Source organism: Vitis vinifera, chromosome 8 (assembly GCF_030704535.1).
Source record: "Vitis vinifera cultivar Pinot Noir 40024 chromosome 8, ASM3070453v1".
Classification (NCBI taxonomy): Eukaryota; Viridiplantae; Streptophyta; class Magnoliopsida; order Vitales; family Vitaceae; genus Vitis; species Vitis vinifera.
Genome location: NC_081812.1, coordinates 20063957 through 20086174, shown reverse-complemented (window position 1 = coordinate 20086174; position 22218 = coordinate 20063957). Strand labels below are relative to the sequence as shown.

General features: G+C 36.0%; 1 protein-coding gene across 3 annotated transcripts in view; it reads right to left on the bottom strand.

The window, feature by feature from the left end:
- Window positions 1-1923: 1923 nt before the first annotated feature.
- Window positions 1924-22218, bottom strand: part of LOC109123052 (uncharacterized) — a 29986-nt gene continuing 9691 nt past the window's right edge. The window contains exons 2-11 of one of the 3 annotated variants that reach the window (XM_059739218.1): window positions 12731-12839; window positions 10158-10238; window positions 8175-8244; window positions 7919-7977; window positions 4663-4773; window positions 4279-4418; window positions 4114-4153; window positions 3744-3806; window positions 3448-3641; window positions 1924-2655 (exon numbers count right to left, since the gene is read on the bottom strand). In XM_059739218.1, coding sequence (XP_059595201.1) covers window positions 2169-2655; window positions 3448-3641; window positions 3744-3806; window positions 4114-4153; window positions 4279-4418; window positions 4663-4773; window positions 7919-7977; window positions 8175-8244; window positions 10158-10223 — 1230 coding nt within the window. In that variant the 5' untranslated portion in view covers window positions 10224-10238; window positions 12731-12839 and the 3' untranslated portion in view covers window positions 1924-2168. Of the gene's footprint in view, window positions 2656-3447; window positions 3642-3743; window positions 3807-4113; window positions 4154-4278; window positions 4419-4662; window positions 4774-7918; window positions 7978-8174; window positions 8245-10157; window positions 10239-12409; window positions 12679-12730; window positions 12840-22218 lie in introns of those variants that run through there. The other 2 variants (XM_059739220.1, XM_059739219.1) reach the window with 2 other exon arrangements.

The window sequence follows — 22218 nt, the reverse complement described above, 5'->3', positions numbered from 1 at the left end:
ATTTGGTGTGTGGATTGAAAGGTTTGAGGTAGCAAGAGAGGAGCATTCCTCTCATTGAGTTATTTTTTGTATATTCCCAGGTGGTACTATACTAATGTATAGGTGTCTATTTAGCATTTTAGAGGTTTTAAACATACTATTTTATTAGTTCATTGTATCATGGGAGGATTCTTCATCCTTCTTTCATATTTCTTTATCCATATTTTTAATACATGTTTTTTTTCTAATGAAAATAAATAAATAAAAGTGTATCACACAATCAATATTCAAAGGTAATGCATGATGCTACCAACAACTAAATACTATGTAAACATATATAAATTCGTATGTAAACATCCAATGACAATTCTTCACCAAAAAAATATACCGACCTTCCCAAGGCTAGCACATTAAGCTTCAAGGAAATTTTCTGCAAAAAAAAAAAAAAAAAAGGAAATAGGCACACTCAACTATGTTTCAATATTTCTTTTAAACACCATCTACAATTAGACTATACACAACCTTTTTGTAGATCTTCATTGACAGCAACTTGCATGAAGTGTTCTAACATGCCTCAACATAAATTTCATCTTACATAGTGTACACCAAAAAGGAAAAAGGAAATAATTGTGAACTGGAATGGAGAAATGGGTCTCTTGATCTTGCTGCCAACTACAACATAATAACACGCAAGCATAGGAGACAGAAAAAGATGTATGTAGAAAGAAGAGAGGTTAAATGGAAAAGGGTCCTGACACAATTGCTCTTTTTATTTAGCAATTCTTGGATGAATTGCAATGCTAAAGAAGAGATAATGTCAAAAGGTGCCATCACAGATTTGTAAGTGATATCATTAGGACACTATAGCTACTTACAGTAATAGGCTTGTTGGATTGAATCAAGAAATCTGAAATTTGTTGATCTAGAGAGAGGTTCATCGATTTCCCAGGTAATTAGAAGGTACGCATCATGCCCATGTTTTTGTTCTCTTCCATCCAATATGGAAATTAACTTTTGTCTGATTACCTGTGAATGTAGCTGTATTGTGCCTATGAAGAAAGGCTGCATTCAGTTTACACCTGGCACAAAGTACCTTGCTTTTTCCCATGTCACCAAAATCAAGAAGCTAGGTTAGTTACACATGATTTCAGCAGCCAGAATCAACTCACAGCACCATTTCATCCCAAGTAGCAACACAATCCATGCATGTAATGCTAAAAAGAACATTTCAAACATAATACAAGGCAAAGATCATGCTTTCACACACAAACACATCAAGAAACTACTGAAACCAACAATAACACAGATAGAAAAAGTAACTATTTGTACCACAAATCATGCTCACCTCTGCTGGTTCAAGTTCACACAAACAGGACAAAACAAACCATCAATTTCACTCTGAACCCACATTTGATGGCAAGCAAACCATTAGCAAAGGCGCTTCACCTCCATCTTCTCTGCTCCTCTCATCTCCCCAATCTCAACACCATCCAAGGAAACCTGATGAACCAATGCCTCCCCTTTAACAACCAGATATTGAAGCACCTTCTGTTTCCTTCTTCCTCTATGATTCATTACCCAGAGAATTTGTTATCAGGTTAGGTTTTTGATAGATATGAAAGATCTCCTGAATAAAACCGCTCTTTTGATCACCCCAGAAATTCCTCAAGGAGATACACAAGCCTCTGGCCTTGGGTTTTCCTGAGATCTCAGCAGCAATTATGATTTCATCTCAGACAGCAATTGGTTGTTCAATTTAGATGATCTTCAATGCTACAGTGAATATACCAGAATTTCATAACACCTTTATTGCAGTTGCACACTATTTCATTGGCATTTATGGAGGCCCAGGAAATCTTCACCTGTAACTTTTTGTGTTTAAGTGCATCTTGTACACAGAAACACTATTAAGTTCTATTGCCATAGAACATTTTATCCTAGTAATTTCTCAAAAGAAAAAACAAAATGCACTTCTTACCAAATAAGGAGTAAACTTTACATTCATCACCTCTACAAATAATTTCAAAATGTAACTGGTCCCCTATTGAAACTATTACAATATGCCATAATCTACAAAATTTGTAAATATGTGAACATTCTAGATGATTGGTAACATGACCCATTTGATGAAAAGAATGAACCAAAGCAAGTGAGGCAAGGATATCACCACCGAAACGAAGTTACCTTTTTCATGAAAATTTGGCAGAAAAAAACTGCAAGGTGTCCTCACTTAAACAACAAAGCAAGCTTGGGCTTAGATCATGTGAGTACTTAACATCACGGAGAGGATGTTTCTGAGACTTGAGGCGTTGAGAAACTCTTAAAGATGGCAATTCTTGCAATACTAATTCATGTGTTATTTCATCCCCAGATACAAACAGTGGGTGGTGGCTCTGTAAATCTATAATTGCAGATCTCTGCAGGCGAATATCATTTACATTTGCACATGAAGATCCCAACTTTTGATAGCAATTGCCACCCACTCTCTTGAGAAGAACATGGGAACCCTGCATCCCTTGCCCCATAACAGATGGAGTAAGTGAATATTGAGAAACAGCAATCTCATTAGACATCTCAACTTTGGGACGAAAAGTAGAAACAATGTTATCACTGCTCGGACAATGAGCAAGGGATATGCAAACTCCGTGATTCTTAGTTTCAGGAACCAGAAATGGCCTGCAATGCACATTAATTAGAAATTGGTCAAAGCAAGGCCTCATAAAGAAATAAATAGAATTGCATGAGAATTTTCCAAGTAATTGCTTTCCAGGTACGCAAGGAATTTTTTTTTGATAGATAAGCGCTGAATATATTGAAAAGAGGCCAAAAAGCCACAAAGTATACAGGGAGTATACAAACTAGCTAAGCCTCACAACCAAAAGGAAAGCAAAAAAAAACCCCACCAGCCCTTATCTGGAGGCTATCCACTCCAAGAAGCCTATAAGAGACAACTCTCTCCACTATACAATCTCGCCCAACACCATAAATTACAGACAAAAGAATTTTTTAATTTCTGAATTGCTAATCACTTAAAACAAGCTACACTGGAATAGGATGACCATTTAAATTCGGTGAATTTCTATCCTCACGAAAAACAAAATATTATAAGAATTCCAATCCAGTATCACCATTGATTTCCCTAAGAATGCCAAAATAAATACAAGGAGAGAAAAATTATTAGTGAAGGTGAAACACTTGCGCTTGTTTGCGTCAGTAACATTACAATTACTAGATGGACATAGAAACACAAAATGAGACTTCCAAACAAATGAATAATTTTTCAATGCATCATTAAGTTACCAAATTATCTAAATTGATGAAAAATTCAAAGAACAAGAAAAAGTCAAACAAGGAACGAGAATTTGGAAGGAAATCTCATTCTTCTAGTGGCTGTAAAAGCATGTGATCAATTCCTTTTTCTTTGCAACGCATTACTGGTTCCCCAAGAAAATTTTGGTGAAAGCCTACCTCTCTTCACTTCCACCAAAGTTCCACTGGCACAAACCAACTGAAGAAGCAGATAGAAGGGTGCTAACACCTGATGGGAGGGTTGAGTTGTGTAGAACAGATTGTATAGTATGAATGGGATTGCTTGTGGGCCCACTAATTTCTGCCATTGGCCTTGCAGTTTGGCGCATATCAAACACCATAAGCATGCCATTCTGCACAAGTTTAAAATGGGGGGTGGAAAAACAACAAACAAACAAAAAAAAGACCACTGAATTCAATTGTCTCATGAAGCTAAATAAAACACAGTTAAGTACCTGTAATCCAGCATACATATAATGCGAACTGTTCAGATCCCATGAACATGACCAAGCAGCCGTCTGGAAGACATTGTTAATTATGAGAATATTCATCTCAATGAAAAACGTCAAACCCTTCCCTACACACACAACAACTAAAAAAAAATCCTTTGCCACCTGAGCCGGGCCTCAAGGTCCAACACAATCTATGAAATATTTCACTGTTTTATCAAAATTGGTACTAATTAAAGAAATTGAAAAGAAGATGTTTCTTTTAAAAAAAAATATTTTTCCAGAAGCAGGAAAATGGAGAAAGCAAGCAAACATCCACCTCTTTGATTTATAACCAACATCACAACAAATCAGAGGGGATAAAAAACTGACTTACTGGCAAATCATATGTGAGAATAACATTGTTGCTTTCCATACTGGAAAAAAAATAGAAATAAAAAACAGGAACAACAAAGTAAGATACTTTCACAGAAAATCATGGTGTACAAAGTAGAAGCCTCAACATTGGAAACAAAGATTAAATAGCAAAAAGTAGCTTCACCTAAGAACTGATAATTTCTTCCCCAGTGAAGCCAAAAGTGCAAGTCTACACTTAGCAGGGGAAACACGCAAGTCCTTAACAGCTTTTGTACCAGAAGGAAGTAGAATATCTTCAATTTCATGTGGAGATATCAAGCTCATCTGCAAAAACCACGTTTAAAAGAAACTTGAGGAGGAGTTTTAAAGTGTGCATGCAGTTGGTAGGAAAGTGTTGAATTTATTTTTTTTTTATTTTTTTTTTTGGATTTGAAACGATACATATACATATATTGATAATAATAAAGTTCAAGAGAAGAATGAGAGGTCCTTCCCACAAAATATAAAACCTGAAACTAAAGTGTTGATTACTAATGTGAATTTTCATTTCCAGACCAAACAACCATACTTTGGTAAGTACATGTGTTCCTCCCGTCCCAGAAAGCCTTCTAGCGATCACCAAAATTTCACCAGAAGCATCTATATCAAAATATCGCGCACCATCTACCTGCAACTCTTTCTACAAAGATTCTGACTGTTAAGCACAATTAACATTATAAAGGTGAGAGTGAACAGCAATTACAATCAAATAAGAATAGCTAAGAGAAGCTAATCTAGAATAAGCTGTCATAAAAAAGGAAAAGAAGAAAACTAATTTTAGACCAGGAAGCACCAACACTATGCCATTTGATGATTAACATTCACCAAACAGAGAATTTAGAAAAGGGCCCAAAGCCTACAAGCACCATAAAGGGATTACAAGGCTATGATAATGAAATCACTACCATCAATGGTGATCATTGATGAAAATATCAGTAATCATGGATATATCGGTACTTTGATTTTACTAATATATTGACGGATATTTTGGAAAAAAAAAAATTTGGTAGCCTAAAATTAATAAAAAATTATGAAATTGAGAAAAACTCTAAAAATAACATAATAAACAATAATAGATATTTTAAAGTTATTTTATAAAAAAAAATAATATATGTATATGATATAATCAATCATATTTGATAATAATATCGTATGCATCTATAAAAAGATATAAATTTATTAAATCACATCAAATGTCATTCGATAATAATATTGTGATATTTGATTACAATATATCTTATTTTAAAATTATAATTCATTTAACTTTAATTGTATTAAATGATAAAAAATAAATGATGATATATGTATAAATTTTTTTAATATTTACATTTTTTTATATTTAATTAACATATAAATGATATAAAAAACTGTTAAGAAAATTATAATGATAGGTTTCATATTTTTAGTGATTAATTATATGAAATTTAAAAATAAAATAATTAGAATTAATTTGTTTATTAAAATTATTTTTTAACATTTTGTTTTGTGATAGTTTTACTATATATATATTTGGTGCCTATTGTTTAACAAGTGGGCAAGCAGCCCAGTGGCGGGCCAAGGTAAGGACACACGATTGTTTTGGGTTTGGGCGGGGGTTCGAGTCCAGGAACCCACGTGCACAATTTCATATTTTTGAGGGTTTTACCGCACATTGACCGGACCAAAAAATTGCCAACATTGCCGATAAATAAGTAAAAAATCAATTTTTCGGTGAAATTAGCCGAAATTTTCCGAAAAATCGCCTCACCGATTTTTCGCCTACCTATTTCGTATCGCCGATCATCGATACATGAAATTTCAGCGAAATTTTCATCCATGATGGTGATAAACTTAGCTATTTTTCTCCCCATTTTGTCCATAGTATTCAGCTCAAACAATCTCCTGCACTCAACTCGATATTCCATTAACGCATATGTAATTGACCCCACCCACCTTTCTCCTAATCAGCAACATCTTAAAAGACATCCAAAAACCTTATTGACATTGGCAGTTTAACACTTACACCATAAACAAAGACATAGTTGACCCAACCACCTTTCCCCTACCCAGCTACATCCTACAAGTCAACCAAAAACCATATCGACATTGACAGTTACTCTATGTTCCTAATCCTTCGCAAGAATCTACCTTAAACAAACACCATGTAAACACAAAGCAACCACCCATGAAAGCCAATCCATAACTTCATCTGGGTCCAATTGAATTGAGTTTCATGCATTCAGTTTTTATCTAAAAAAATGGATTGCTGAATTGAAATTTTCTGGCGAAACTAGCAAGTATGCTAACCATTGGCCAAACCTATCTTAGAATAGCAAGAACACAGTTGACCAAGTTAGTGATGATTGTGATGAGGGGTATGAAATTGGAATTTTTGGCATTACATAGGTACTTTTTTCTTTGGTTTCATGGAAGTCAATGAAGAGGTGTAGGTGGAAGTGGAGGGAGATTTGTAGATGGAGATTTTGTGCAGTGGAATAACAGTGCAAGGGTTTGTGCTCATGATGTGGCACACAGGATGACAATGATTATAGTGTGATGGCAGAAACGATTATTTCCTAGCATTGGTTAGGTGGTAATGGGGTTGTGTAGTGGTAGTGTGGGAGCCCAAGGTGGCAGTAGTGGTTCAGTGACAGTAATGAGTTGGTGCCAAAAAATGGAAGTGATATGGAGATGGTGGAGTTAACTCAATGATATGGATTCTGCTTCCTAACTCATTATAAATGCTTAATGACTACCTCAGGCCCCATAATCATCACAAGGATCCCTCCCTCAAGGATATCCTTCTACTATTAAATTGATATGCTAGTGCTCTCAGTTTCCTTCTCAATCCTGCAGTACAATATTTATGAACCACTAGAGGTCACACAGCACATGAAACACGTGAGAAAGATGTTCAGAACTGACCATCATTCATACATGAAGGTCAACAAAAACTTTAAACTGGTTTTACACATAATCTTTAAAAAGAGTTCTAATCCACCTGAGTGTTATAGGAGGCATGACGAGTGTGTAAAAAAACTTGAGAGACAAAAGAGACGAATTTTAAGAATTCTTGTTTGACCTCTTCTTACTCAGATAAGTTCCATAAGGAGACTTTTATATACTTCATGTCTACTAGAGGAAACACTTTTAATAATAATTCTCATTTATCTATAAAAATATAATTAAAAAAATTTAAGAATTCCAATTTATATTTTCCATTTTTTTTTTAACAAAACTACCCTATCATTTCTAACTTATTTGTAAACTTGGAATGGGCTAAAGAAAAACCAAATTATATAAACAAGGAGTTTGGTACACTTTAATAATGTATAGATTAGTCATGCAATAAGGATTCATTATTTACTGATTTCCTCATAGTGAAATGGATGGTGTGGAACAATAGTGGACAAGCTATGTCTAACATGATTATATTCCCTACTTTCTAAAGTTCCATTTTTTTCATTTATATTTGTTTTTTCTTCACATGCCCCAGTTCAATCTTCATTTTTGCTTGTCAAGAATAGAAGATTTTGGTGCAATCTTATCCAACACTCGAAGGGACTGAATAAAAAGGAAAATTGAGGACATTAGAGCAGCCCTATCATCCAATGATCACTCTCCAGGCACCAAACACTTCTTCTCAGGCATTTATTAAAAACAGAAAAAAAAAAACAAACAAACAAAAAGAGCCAAAAAAGCAAAATCCAAAAAACAAACAAACAAAAAAAATATAACTTTCCTCGTAATTGGGTGTTTCCACCCAGAAAGGAAAACCCTGCCATAAGAAAAACCAAGTGCCACACCTGTAATACAAAGTTGCAAGAGGAACCCCGTCTGCCAAAATTTTCAGCAAAGTTATGTCCTACAAGAATAGTTAAAAATAAATAAATTGTTCTAAATCAAAATAGAAGGGATAACATGATCTTGACACCTGATGCTATAGTAAATTTGGTTTTTTTTCTCAGGAAATCATAAAATGATGGGCAAAATGAGCAAAATGTGTAAAATATTAAAAGAAAAAGAAAAAGAAATCTTTCACAAAGAAAGAATGAAGACAACCCCTTGCAGCAACTAATCCTGACCCTCTGCCATGCATTTCACTTGACAAGCGCTCCAAATAAGTTGTCCTCTACAAAGCCAAAGTTTAAACCCAACGTAAGAAAAAGAAGATCAAAAATAAATTTAAACAAAGATGTTTTCTTCTACCAACATAATCTAATCTAGTGAGTTTAACAAGAACTTAGAACTTTTTCTCACTAGAGAAAGACTAAAGAAAGCTAAACAAACTTCCCCAAGTTAAGATCTTTTTATACCAAGGCCTAAGCCAGTGAGTTTAACAAACTTCTACCACACAAATATCCCCATAAATGAATGCTGCCAGAAAGTGTGGAAAAAATATTGTACACATGCCTACCATCAATTCAAAGCAAACAGGAGATACATCATTTGCTACGCAAGAAATGTCTACCAAATGTGTGCTACCACCAGTGATAAGGATAAAGGAAATCTTTATAGGATTTTTGATACATAGCATCCAAATTTCCTTGATCTATTTTCCCTTGCCTGGCTTCCCTAATGATTTGTTTCTATGCCCTCACCTTGTTTCAGCCTTTTGGCACCATTGTATACATCGTGTATGCTTCTGTGCACCTTTTAGTTAACCACTATTATTATATTTGATCTTTGCATATCAAAAAAAGAAAAGAAAAGATTTGTCTCCATATCATTCTTTCCTGGATGAGAGGCATTGGGCATTGGGATCTAGCAGTCTCTTTATTTTAAATTCCTTTTTCGTGCATTTTCAAATGTTAATACTTTTGTCTCTTTCTCCAAGAAATTTTATTTGGAAAATTGAAGTTGCTTTAAAACCTTAAAGCTTTTGAATGGTTGATGTGCCATTTTATGAGCTTAATGTACAAATAATTTTCTTCAACTCAATAGGCTTGATGATCCTGATTACTGTGTTTTGTTCTAAAGAAGTGCGGAATCGCTGAACCATCTTCTCCATTTTTGTTCCAAAGCCATAGCAAAAACTATTTTCTATAGCTGGGATTCCATAGGCCTCCCAGCATTGCTGACACATAGTTCATTATTCATCTCCTTTCAGGTGTAGGAGGTACTGAATCATCCTAGCTCTCATGTGGGTTGTTTGGTTGAGGAGGAATGCAAGGATATTTGAGGACATAACAATTTGTGGTTAACATGTGGAACTGTAGAAGAATATTATGCTATAGCCTGATTGTCAGTGCTAGTGATCAAGAAGTTTTATGGGGTCTGCTTTAGTATATTAGATTCAAGTTCAATATGTTATTCATGTTGGAGTGTTGTGGCTGTAAATGTTGATTGGGTTCTTCACCTAATGATAGACTGAAGCTCAATTTTGATGGTTTCCCTTTACGTAGGTCAGACAAGGTTTGAAGGTCTTTATGGAATCATAAGAGGTAGATTCATGAGGGCCCTTCCCAAAAACAGTTCAATTTTGGCTGGCTATCAAGACAAAAATGTTGTCCTTAACAGAAGGTATAGTAAAGATGAAAGAATATGGGGGCCTAGATATTATGGTGGCAGGAGTTTTAGTTACAGGACAGTCCTAGAGATATGATCATTGGATGTGCAGCATTGCAGACCTGTCTATAGATGGATGTTTTCTTGGAAGTCTGGATTGACAAATTAAAGACTTCTTGGTATGGCTAAAAGAAGTGTCATATCCTCTTCAAACTTTTTCAGTGACTTTAAGGCCCCTTGAGTTATTTGGATTCAATCCCCTCCCATAGAAAATCTGGATTAGTATGGGTGTTTGCTGTGTTCATTCTTGATATGAATCATATTTGAAGGATTCCTCATCCTTCCTTGTGAATTTCCCTTCCATAACACATGCTCATAGAAATAGGAATGAGTATTAGTCTTTGTTAAATTTCATTGATGAATAGGGTAAGAAGTCAATAAACCTGTTTTTACATCAAAAAGGAAAGATCTCCTCAAGAACAAAAACAAAAAAATAAAAATAAAAATAAAATGTATATGTCCATCACAAGGTTATACCTCTATAAGTTGTTGTACTTGTAAATGTAAATCAGCCTCTCTCTTGTGCCAGTCAGATTCTTTCATACACCAATCAGCATTCTGCAATTACAAATATCAAGATATCACATTTGCTCCCCTAGCTAATAATAGTCCCCAGAAAGTATGATACCACTGAAGTGAGGAAAAGGCATCATCAACTGTACATGTTATATACAACTCTGCTTTGTGAAACCCTTTTCATAAACAGAAAACATCAAAATGCAAGGAGTGCAACAGAAATGGAACACTTCAACAGAATGACTACTTAAATGCTAGAGAAAATTTCTGACCATGTATGGGTTTCAAATAATGTAAACTAGGGCTACATATCATGAAAAAAGAACAACATTGATGTGATTCTTAAGGCAGCTAATAGGATAGGAAAAAATCCTATAGTTTGTGTCATCTTTGTAGAGAAGTGTTAAATTTTCCTAGTAGGGGCGGCTATTCATTGTATCCTGACAAATGGCATCTCAATAGTAGATACCTACAGCTAAGAAGGACGCTTTTGCCTTCATTACCCTTTTTAGGCCTCTCTTTTTCTTTTGCTGCGCCGTCTTAATTTTCTTCTTCTGTAAGGAAAACTCCTCATTTCATGGATTATCAAGTATCAAAAACTAAAAAAACTTAAAGAAAGTGATGAACTAACATAGATTATCAAAGAATAAAGAAAAACCAAAGACTTCAAGAAGACTATATATGTATATAAATGAACCATTAAGGATTATAAATGATAAGAAAGATCAAGATAGAATTAATGGAAATCCAAAAAACGAAGCTTACCTTCAATCCCTTTTGTTCAGAATAGTGAAACAGGATAGAAAATTCACTTGTATATTCCATAGGTTACATCCTAGCTGATATATATGTGTACAAGAGTCCTATATTAGGAAGTTAACTATACAAAGATAATTACTATAAATCAGCTTATAAAGTAGGCACTAATACTGCAATCCTAACTTATCCTAATATAGAATTAGTTAAGCTCTAGAATACATTACTAATACTCCCCTCAAGCCGGAGCATAAATGTCCATCATGTGAAGCCACTCAATCTAGTGAAGTCATCTTTCTTAAGGGCTTTGGCAAACATATCAGCAACCTGGTCCTTTGATGGTGTAAATGGTGTACAAATCTTTTTACTGGTGACAACATTTCTCACAAAGTGACAATCAACTTCAACATGCTTTGTTCATTCGTGGAAGACAGGATTGCTTGCAATATGAATTGTTACTTTATTATCACAATGCATAGGAATAGGATTTGTACATGTGATACCGAAACCTTCAAGAAGTAACTTGCTCTTCCAAGTTACTAGATTACCTCTTACAAAAGTACAATAACCTGATGTGGATTTTCTATCCTATTTGTCACCAGCGTAATTGGCATTTGAAAAACCAACTAATTCATATGTTTGTTCTTTTTAAGACACAGGCCTTTTCCTGGAGATTTTTTAATATATCTCAAAATATTACAAGCAGTTTCCCACTGACACTTCTTATGTTTTTCCATAAACTGGCTAATTAGTCCCACGGCATGCATAATACCTGGTCTAGTCACTGTTAGATAAATAAGCTTCCCAACAAGCCGTCTATACTGTGCACTGTCCTCAAAGTCTTCATCCTCCTTCCACAAGTCTAGGTTAGGTTCCATCAGAACATCTGTTGGTTTTACCCCTAATAGGCTTATTTCTTGTAGAAGATCAGTTGCTTACTTTCTTTGAGATAGCACTATACCTTGTTTACCATGAGCAACCTCAATACCAAGAACATACCTCAAATTACCAAGGTCTTTTGTAACAAATTGTTGCTGCAAGTATTTCTTAGTTTCTTCAATAACAGTCGCATCACTATCTGACAAGAGTATATCATCAACATATACAATAAGTACCACAATGCCAAATGAACTATGTCACACAAAGACTGAATGATCAACTTGACTTCACCAAAATCCTGCAGCAAAAACTACTTGGCTGAATTTGTCAAACCAAGCTCTAGGACTCTGCTTCAAACCATAAATAGCCTTCTTTAGTTTACACACCAAATGAGTCTCTGTCTTAGCAACAAATCCAAGTGGTTGCTCCATACAAACCTCCTCAGTCAGATCTCCATAAAGAAATGCATTTTTTATATCTAGTTGATACATCAGCCAATCTTTATTGACCACTACAAATAATAAGTACACAAATAGAATTAGCCGAGTACAGGCGAGAGTTTCAAAAAAAGTCAATACCTTGTGTTTTTGTGTACCCTTTGGCAACTAGTCGTGCTTTACACCTCTCTCAATAGAACCATTGAGACGATACTTTACAGTAAAAACTCATCTACATGCAACTGGACGAACCCTCTCAGGTAACAATACCAAATCCCATGTACCTCTAGTAAGAAGAGCTAACGTCTCCTCATCCATAGCCTTTTTCCAATTATAATAGCTTCTTGGTAATCCTTAGGAATAGATACAGATAACAAAGACAAAGCAAAACGATAGAAAAAAAAAAAACCAAGATGATCAAAAGAAACAACACTAACAATGGAATGTTACAAGAACGTTTACCTTTTCAGAGAGCAGTTGGCAAATTACTAGAATCACCAGCAGAATCCATTGGAGTAGGAAATGGCTCTGGAGCACAAGGGGTTTGCAAAGCTTTTAGCCCAGTGTAAACCTGCAAGGGTTTTGAAGGTGGAATAGATGTATACACGGAGTAGGAAGAGGAACAGACAGTTTGTCAGTAGAAACTTTGAAAAACGATTTAGACTCAAAAAAGGTGACATTTGCATAAACAAATTTCTTTTAGCCACCGGATCATAACACTTGTACCCTTTTTTGAGTTCGAGAATATCCCAAGAAAATACAACGAACAGCTCTAAGAGAAAGCTTATCCATTCCGGCGTCAAAAAGATGAACAAAGCACACACACCAAAAAATACTAGATAGAGGAAAAAACGGAGAGTCAGGAAAAAGACATTTAAAATGAATGTCACCTCCAAAAGCAGAAGATGGTATCCTATTAATAAGAAATCCTACGGTAAGTACAACATCATGCCAAAAAGATTTTGGCACAGTCATTTGAAGCATAATGGTGTGAGCAACCTCAAGAAAATGTTTGTTTTTATGCTCTACCACACCATTCTGCTGTAGGGTATAAGCACAGAATGTTTGATGAATAATTCCATTAGAAGAACAAAAATTGGAAAAATCAAATTTCATATATTTTAAAGCATTATTAGATCTTAACACATGAATATTAGAAGAAAATAGTCTTTATTTCACTATGAAAGGTTTGAAATACATCAAGAACAGATGATCTATCTTTTAATAAGTAAATCCATGTCATCCTAAAATGATCATCCACAAAGGTTATAAAATGCCTATAACCTGACACAATAGAATAACGATAAGGACCCCACACATCTAATTGCACTAAATCAAAAGGACGTAAACTTTGACTTTCTTTAGAAAGAAAATACACTCTGTGATGTTTTCCTAATTGACACGCATCACAATTTATTTCAAAAACAGACTCACTAAAAGATGCAACTTTTTTTAATTGAGAAAGGTTAGGATGACCTAACCGACAATGCCAATAATAAGGAGACACACCTCCAGCAATAGCAACAAACGAAGAATCATGAGTAAGATAGTAGACTCCTTGTTGAAAAAAATAGGATCGGCTAAGATAATTAGCAAGATATTAGGAGATTTATATTTTTTGTTGTATATTGTTAGGTTGTTAAGTTGTTTCCTATTTTTATGTTGAGAAAAATCCTCTATAAAGAGGATGCCATGTATACAGTTTTAAATATAGAATAGAATTAAAAAAATATATTCATTTCATATTTTGTTTAAATGGTATCAGGCCACCCTAATTCACCCAAAAAACCATTGCGATTTTTTTTTTCTTATACATATTTCTTTTCCTAACCAGTAGCCATGTCTGACGTTTCTTCTAAGTCAAACCCACTTGTTTCCTCTTCCAGCCTAGCAACTAAACCCATAATACTTGTTGAATATAATGTATGTATAGTATACTATCTTTCCTTGTTAATATAGGTCACATGTATGGTAGTTAGGACTCCTAGCCTTGTATATATATATCTCTCAATTGTAAGTAGAGATTACAATAAATGTGAATAAGGTTTTTCTCCTTTCTCTCTCTCTCTCTCAACATGATATCAGAGCCAAGGAAGAAAACCAGACCTCAGATTCATCTCCTGCAGTTTGCATTTCCACTGATGCTCCTCTCCTCATTCACAATCGTCTGGGCCACCCTAGTCTCTCCAAGTTCCAGAAGATGGTTCCTCGTTTTTCCACTTTGTCGTCGCTTCCGTGTGAGTCATGTCAGCTTGGGAAACATACTCGTGTCTCGTTCCCAAAGCGTTTGAATAATCGGGCAAAGTCTCCTTTTGAGCTTGTCCACATTGATGTTTGGGGTCCTTGTCGGACTGCGTCTACTTTAGGATTTCAGTATTTTGTCACTTTCATTGATGACTATTCTCGATGTACTTGGTTATTCTTAATGAAAAATCGAGCTGAGTTATTCTCTATTTTCCAGAAATTTTATACTGAAATCCAAACCCAGTTCAATATTTCTATTCGTGTGTTACGCAGTGACAATGCCAGAGAATATTTTTCAGCCCAATTTACTTCGTTTATGTCTCATCATGGGATTCTTCATCAGTCTTCTTGTGCTCATACTCCTCAACAAAATGGGGTAGCTGAACGCAAGAATCGACATCTTGTTGAGACAGCTCGTACTCTCCTCCTCCATAATCATGTTCCTTTTCGTTTTTGGGGGGACGTTGTTCTTACCGCTTGTTATTTGATTAATCGTATGCCCTCCTCTGTCTTACACGATCAGATTCCTCACTCCCTTCTTTTCCCTGACCAACCACTTTATTTCCTTCCTCCTCGTGTCTTTGGTTGTACTTGCTTTGTTCATATTCTCACTCCTGGACAGGACAAGCTTTCCGCCAAAGCCATGAAGTGCCTCTTCTTGGGATATTCCAGACTTCAAAAGGGTTATCGTTGTTATTCCCTTGAGACTCATCGGTACTTTATCTCCGCTGATGTCACCTTCTTTGAGGACTCACCATTCTTTTCCACCACTTCTGAGTCTCTTCCTGTTTCTGAAGTCTTGCCCATTCCCATTGTCTCCCCACCTGATGCTATGCCCCCTCGACCACTTCAGGTTTATCATCGTCGCCCTCGTGTCGTTGCTCCTCTCCCTTTTCCTGAGGCACCTGCTGACTCACTTCCTATCCCTTCGGCTTCACCTGCCCCGGCTCTGCCTTCTCCTAATGACTTACCCATTGCTGTTCGGAAAGGTACTCGCTCTACTCGTAATCCTCATCCTATTTACAATTTTTTGAGTTATCATCGATTATCTTCACCCTATTCTGCTTTTGTTTCTGCTATATCCTCTGTTTCTCTTCCAAAGAGCACCCATGAAGCTCTTTCCCATCCAGGCTGGCGACAGGCAATGGTGGATGAAATGGCTGCTCTGCACTCTAATGGCACTTGGGATCTTGTTGTTTTACCCTCTGGTAAATCTACAGTTGGTTGTCGTTGGGTCTATGCAGTTAAGGTTGGTCCTGATGGTCAGGTTGATCGCCTTAAGGCTCGCTTAGTTGCTAAAGGCTATACTCAAGTTTATGGTTCTGATTATGGTGACACATTCTCCCCTGTTGCCAAGATTGCTTCTGTCCGCTTGCTTCTGTCCATGGCTGCTATGTGTTCTTGGCCTCTTTATCAGTTGGATATTAAAAATGTCTTCCTTCATGGTGATCTTGCTGAGGAAGTTTATATGGAGCAACCTCCTGGTTTTGTTGCTCAGGGGGAGTCTGGTTTAGTGTGCAGGTTACGCTGCTCTCTATATGGCTTGAAACAATCTCCTCGAGCATGGTTTAGCCGTTTTAGTTCTGTTGTTCAAGAGCTTGGCATGCTTCGCAGTACAGCAGACCATTCAGTTTTTTATCATCATAACTCCTTGGGGCAGTGTATTTATCTGGTTGTTTATGTGGACGACATCGTCATTACAGGCAGTGATCAGGATGGTATTCAGAAACTAAAGCAACATCTTTTTACCCACTTTCAGACCAAAGACTTGGGGAAACTCAAGTATTTCTTGGGAATTGAGATAGCTCAATCCAGTTCTGGTGTGGTCCTTTCCCAAAGGAAGTATGCTTTAGATATCCTGGAAGAAACCGGTATGTTAGACTGTAAACCGGTAGACACACCTATGGATCCGAATGTCAAACTTGTACCAGGACAGGGGGAGCCTTTAGGAGACCCCGGGAGATATCGACGGCTCGTAGGTAAATTGAACTATCTCACCATTACTCGTCCAGACATTTCTTTTCCTGTGAGTGTTGTTAGTCAATTCCTACAGTCACCATGTGATAGCCATTGGGATGCCGTAATCCATATTCTTCGATATATCAAAAGTACACCAGGCCAAGGTGTATTGTACGAGAACAGAGGTCATACTCAAGTTGTTGGTTACACAGATGCAGATTGGGCTGGCTCACCCACAGATAGACGTTCCACTTCAGGGTACTGTGTTTTTATTGGAGGTAATCTAATATCTTGGAAGAGTAAGAAACAAGATGTAGTGGCCAGATCTAGCGCTGAAGCCGAGTATCGAGCTATGGCTTTGGCAACATGTGAACTCATATGGTTGAGACATCTTCTTCAGGAGTTGAGATTTGGAAAGGATGAACAGATGAAACTCATCTGTGATAACCAGGCCGCATTACATATTGTATCCAATCCAGTCTTTCATGAAAGGACCAAGCATATTGAAGTTGACTGTCATTTCATTAGAGAGAAGATCGCATCAGGATGTGTTGCTACAAGTTTTGTCAATTCAAATGATCAACTAGCAGACATCTTCACTAAATCTCTCAGAGGTCCTAGGATTAAATATATTTGTAACAAGCTTGGTGCATATGACGTATATGCTCCAGCTTGAGGGGGAGTGTTGAATATAATGTATGTATAGTATACTATCTTTCCTTGTTAATATAGGTCACATGTATGGTAGTTAGGACTCCTAGCCTTGTATATATATATCTCTCAATTGTAAGTAGAGATTACAATAAATGTGAATAAGGTTTTTCTCCTTTCTCTCTCTCTCTCTCAACAATACTGAATCCCATCCTGTTCAGATTACCACCATTCGCCTCAATGGTGACAATTTTTTAAGATGATCTCAATCAGTTCACATGTATCTTAGAGGGAGAGGGAAGATCAGGTACTTGACTGGAGACAAGGTGGCACCGGCATCGGAGGATCCTCTATACACAACCTAGGATGCAGAAAATTCAATGGTGATGACATGGCTCATGAACTCCATGAATGAGGAGATTGGCTCCAATTATATGTGTTACTCCACAGCCAAAGAATTGTGGGACAATGTGAATCAGATGTACTCTGATTTGGGTAATCAATCCCAAGTGTATGAACTGACCCTTAAACTTGATGAGATTCGGCAGAAAGAAGAATCTATCACCAAGTACTTCAGTTCGTTGGAGCTTCTTTGGCAGGATTTGGATTTGTTCAACGACTACGAATAAAAGTCCACTGATGATACTAATCATTACAAACAGACTGTGGAGGCTCATAGGATTTATAAGTTTCTTATTGGACTCAATGTAGAGTTTGATGAGGTTAGAGGAGGAATTATTGGCAGAGTTCCTCTTCCTAAAATCAGCGAAGTCTTTGTTGAAGTTCGAAGGGAAGAAAGTCGCCGACATGTAATGTTGGGAAAGAAATCTAATAGCGGAGCTGTTGAAAGTTCTGCTCTTAGTGTTGCTGAAGGTTCTGCCAATAAAACAGCCAGTTTTCAGCAAGGGCCTGGAGAAAGGCCACGGGTCTAGTGCGATTATTGTAACAAACCGCGCCACACTCGAGAAACCTAATGAAAAATCCATGGAAAACTAGCAAATTGGCATAACAACAAGCCCGAAGAGAGAAGCAATCGTTCAAATCCCAAGGCCAATGCTACTGTCAATGAATCAGAGTCAAGTCCCTTCAGTAAGGAGCAGATGGATCACCTTTTGAAACTGCTAAAATCCAATTCTCCATCGAGTATTCCTAGTGTTTCTCTAGCACAAACAGGTAGTGCACCTAATGCCTTTTCATGTTGTTTCAATTCTACTACATAAATAATTGATTCTGGAGCTTCGGACCATATGACTAGTTTTTCAAATTTGTTCAACACTTATTCACCATGTTTTGACAGTGAAAAAATTAGGATTGCAGATGGTAGTTTCTCACCTATAGCCAAAAAAGGCTTGGTAAAATTATCCGAGAATATAGATCTTAAATCTATTCTCCATGTTCCAAAACAAGCATGTAATCTTTTGTCTGTGAGTAAACTTACCAAAAACTCTAATTGACGTGTTTTTTTCTATGATTCTCACTGTGAATTTCAGGACTAGAACTCAGGGAAGAAGATTGGCAGTGCTAAGTTGATAGATGGCCTTTACTACTTTGATGGTGTTTTCTCCAATAAACGGGCTCAAGGCCTTAGTAGTGTTAGTTCTCTTTCTGTTTATGAACAAATAATGTTTTGGCACTTAAGACTAGGATACCCTGATTTTCTATATCTTAAACATTTGTTTCCTACTTTGTTTAAAGGATTGGATTGTTCATCTTTTTATTGTGAAAGTTGCTATTTATCTAAGAGTCATCGTACTACTTATTATCCAAAACCTTATGTTCCCTCAAAACCATTTAATTTAATACATAGTGATGTGTGGGGACCTTCAAAAATTACAACTATTTTTGGAAAACAATGGTTTGTTACCTTCGTAGATGATCATACACGTTTATGTTGGGTTTATTTGATGAAAGAAAAATCAGAAATTGGAAAACTTTTCCAAACATTTTATAACATGATTGAAACTCAGTTCCAAGTAAAAATTGTCATTTTTCACACTGATAACGGAATTGAATATTTTAATGAATTTTTGGGTAGTTTTTTGAAAGAAAAAGGTATCCACCATCAATCTACTTGTGTAAATATCCCTCAACAAAATGGAATTGCTGAAAGAAAAAATAAACATTTACTTGAAGTGGCTCGTGCTATTATGTTTTCCATGAATGTTCCAAGATACTTTTGGGGGAAAGCTGTTTTGACAGCCTCCTATCTCATTAACCAAATGTCTACCAAAATTCTTAAGTATAGCACATTACTAGAATGTTTTCAAAAAATATTTCCTTTATCTAGAATGTACTCGACTTACCCCTAAAAGTTTTTGACTGCATTGTTTTCGTTCACCTACCTAATCATGATCGGTCTAAACTTGATCCAAGGGCAGAAAAATGTGTTTTCATTGGGTATGCCTCTAATAAAAAAGGGTATAAATGCTATAATCCCCAAACCAAAAAAATGTATGTGAGTATGGATGTCTCTTTCATTGAAGATAAATATTTTTTTAACAAAAATTCTCTTCAGGGAAAGAATAATGTAATGGAAGAAAATTTTTGGGATTTATCTCCCACTCCATTACCAAATACAATTTTAACTACTCCTCCACCTCTTATTTATAATCCTAAGGAACAATGTGATAAGACTGACAAAAATTCTAGTCATATAGTGCCAAACATTACTGTATCTGAAACAAAGAGAGAATCAGTACAACCAAATACTGAGCGTCTGGTTTATACTCGGAGAAAGACTCATCAAAAAAGTCAAAGTCAACCTGTTCCTCTTGGTAATGACCAATCTCGATCTTCGGGAACTAAAGTTCCCAATATCACAGGTAGTCCTACTCCTAACTTACCTTCAATTCCTTTCATTTCTTCTTTAGACCTTGATATTCCTATAGCCCTTAGAAAAGGTACACGAACCTGCACTAAATATCCCATTGCCAAATATCTATCCTATAAAAAACTCTCTGAAACTCATAAAGCCTTTACCTCAAAAATCTCACACATGTTGGTTCCAAGAAACATTCATGAAGCCCTTGATGATCCAAATTGGAAAGTAGCAGTGATGGAGGAGATGAATGCTCTTAAAAGAAGTGGTACTTGGGAGTTAGTGGATTTACCTAAAGAGAAAAGAACTATAGGTTGTAAGTGGGTCTTTATTGTGAAATGTAAAACTGGTGGGAGCATAAAAAGATACAAGGCGAGACTAGTAGCAAAAGGATTTACTCAAACCTATGGTATTGATTACCAGGAAACTTTTGCTCCTGTAGCCAAGATAAATTCAATCAAAATTTTGTTATCTTTGGCTGTAAATTTCAACTGGCCTTTACACCGATTAGACGTAAAAAAATGTCTTCCTAAATGGAAATCTGGAGAATGAAGTATTTATGAACCTACCACCTGGATTCGAGGAGAAGCTTGGATCAAATAAAGTTTGCAAATTAAAAAAATCCCTATATGGTCTCAAACAATCTCTTAAAGCTTGGTTTGAGAGATTTTGAAAAGTTGTAAAGAATTGTTGCTATAGTTAGAGCCAAGTTGACCATACTATGTTCTACAAACACAGTAAAGATGGTAAGATTGCTATTCTGATTGTTTATGTGGATGATATAGTTTTGATTGGCAGTGACAAAGAAGAGTTGGAGCGATTGAAAAGAAAACTTGCAGTAGAATTTGAAATCAAGGATTTGGAAGCCTCAAAGTACTGCCTTGGAATGGAGTTTGCTAGATCCAAAGAAGGTATATTTGTAAACCAATGTAAATATGTCCTTGATTTACTTGGTGAAACAGGACAACTAGGTTGTAAACCAGCCAAGACACCTATTAAACCCAACATAAAATTGCTGCCCTCCAAAGATGATGAAGTGGAGGATAAAGAACAGTATCAAAGGCTAGTTGGGAGGCTGATTTACTTGTCACATACGCGTCCGGATATTGCTTTTGCAATAAGCATGGAAAGCTAGTTCATGCATGCACCTGGATAACAACACTTTGATGTTGTTTATAGAATCCTCAGATATCTAAAAGGGTCAACTAAAAGGGGTTTTGATATAGGACAACCCTAGGATGGTTGTCTACACTCAAAGGTAGGTGGGCTAGGATTTTATTTTTAGCGTGTAAGGAGAGGAACAAGAAATAAATTTTATGGTAGAGAAAATTATAAGATAAGAAATAGAGAGAAAGAAAAAACAAAGAAGAAAAGATGGAAAACCTTAGAGTCTCACTAACGCCTTCTAGGAGTCTCACCTAGAAGAAAATCAATGAAGTCTCACCATTGAGGGTTGCAACCTTGCACTGAAAGAAAATATAATATTATTCATCAATTCATTCCTTTCATTTACATTGATTAGCCTATTTATAGGTTTCTCTAAGAAATCCAAAGTCTACTAGGACTCTAATAACCTATTATGATTTTAATTTTAATTATAACATTCAAAGTCTACTAAGACTCTAATAGCCTATCATGACTCAAATTCTAATTATATTATAACTCAACTAACTAATCCTAATTAGAATCCAACAAATACCAATCCCAATTCAATTCTAATTAATATTAATCTTACTTAAAGTTTACTTAGGTCTTCACTTTCTTCCTTGAGTAAACTTTAAAAGGCTTTCCTCCATCAATTCTCCCCGGCTTGAAAGAACTCAGCTTCGACGAGTTAGATGTTTGATACAATTCATAGAGATCAGGGTTAAGCTTCTAAAAATCCGTTGTCGTAATCCATGTATTTTTAGAGTGTGGTTTGCCTCGCCATTTCACCAAAAAAATTTGGTATCCATCTTGTCGAGTAGACACAAGTTGATCATCAAAAACATACTCGATCTCAGGACGTGGGCTAAGAGTAGGTGGTAATTGAAGATCCAACTTTTCACTTGCATCGTTGTGATAGCCATGATAGATATACAAATCTTCCACATTAAATATTGGACTAAAATGCACATTTGAAGGGAGCTCTAGCAAATAAGCATTCTCACCCAACCGCTTTAGTACCCGAAAGGACCCGCTTTCTTAGCTTGAAGCTTTTGATATGTGATCAGATGAAATCTTTCTGGTCGTAGACGAACCATCACTAGATCACCTTCTTGAAACTGAATATATCTTC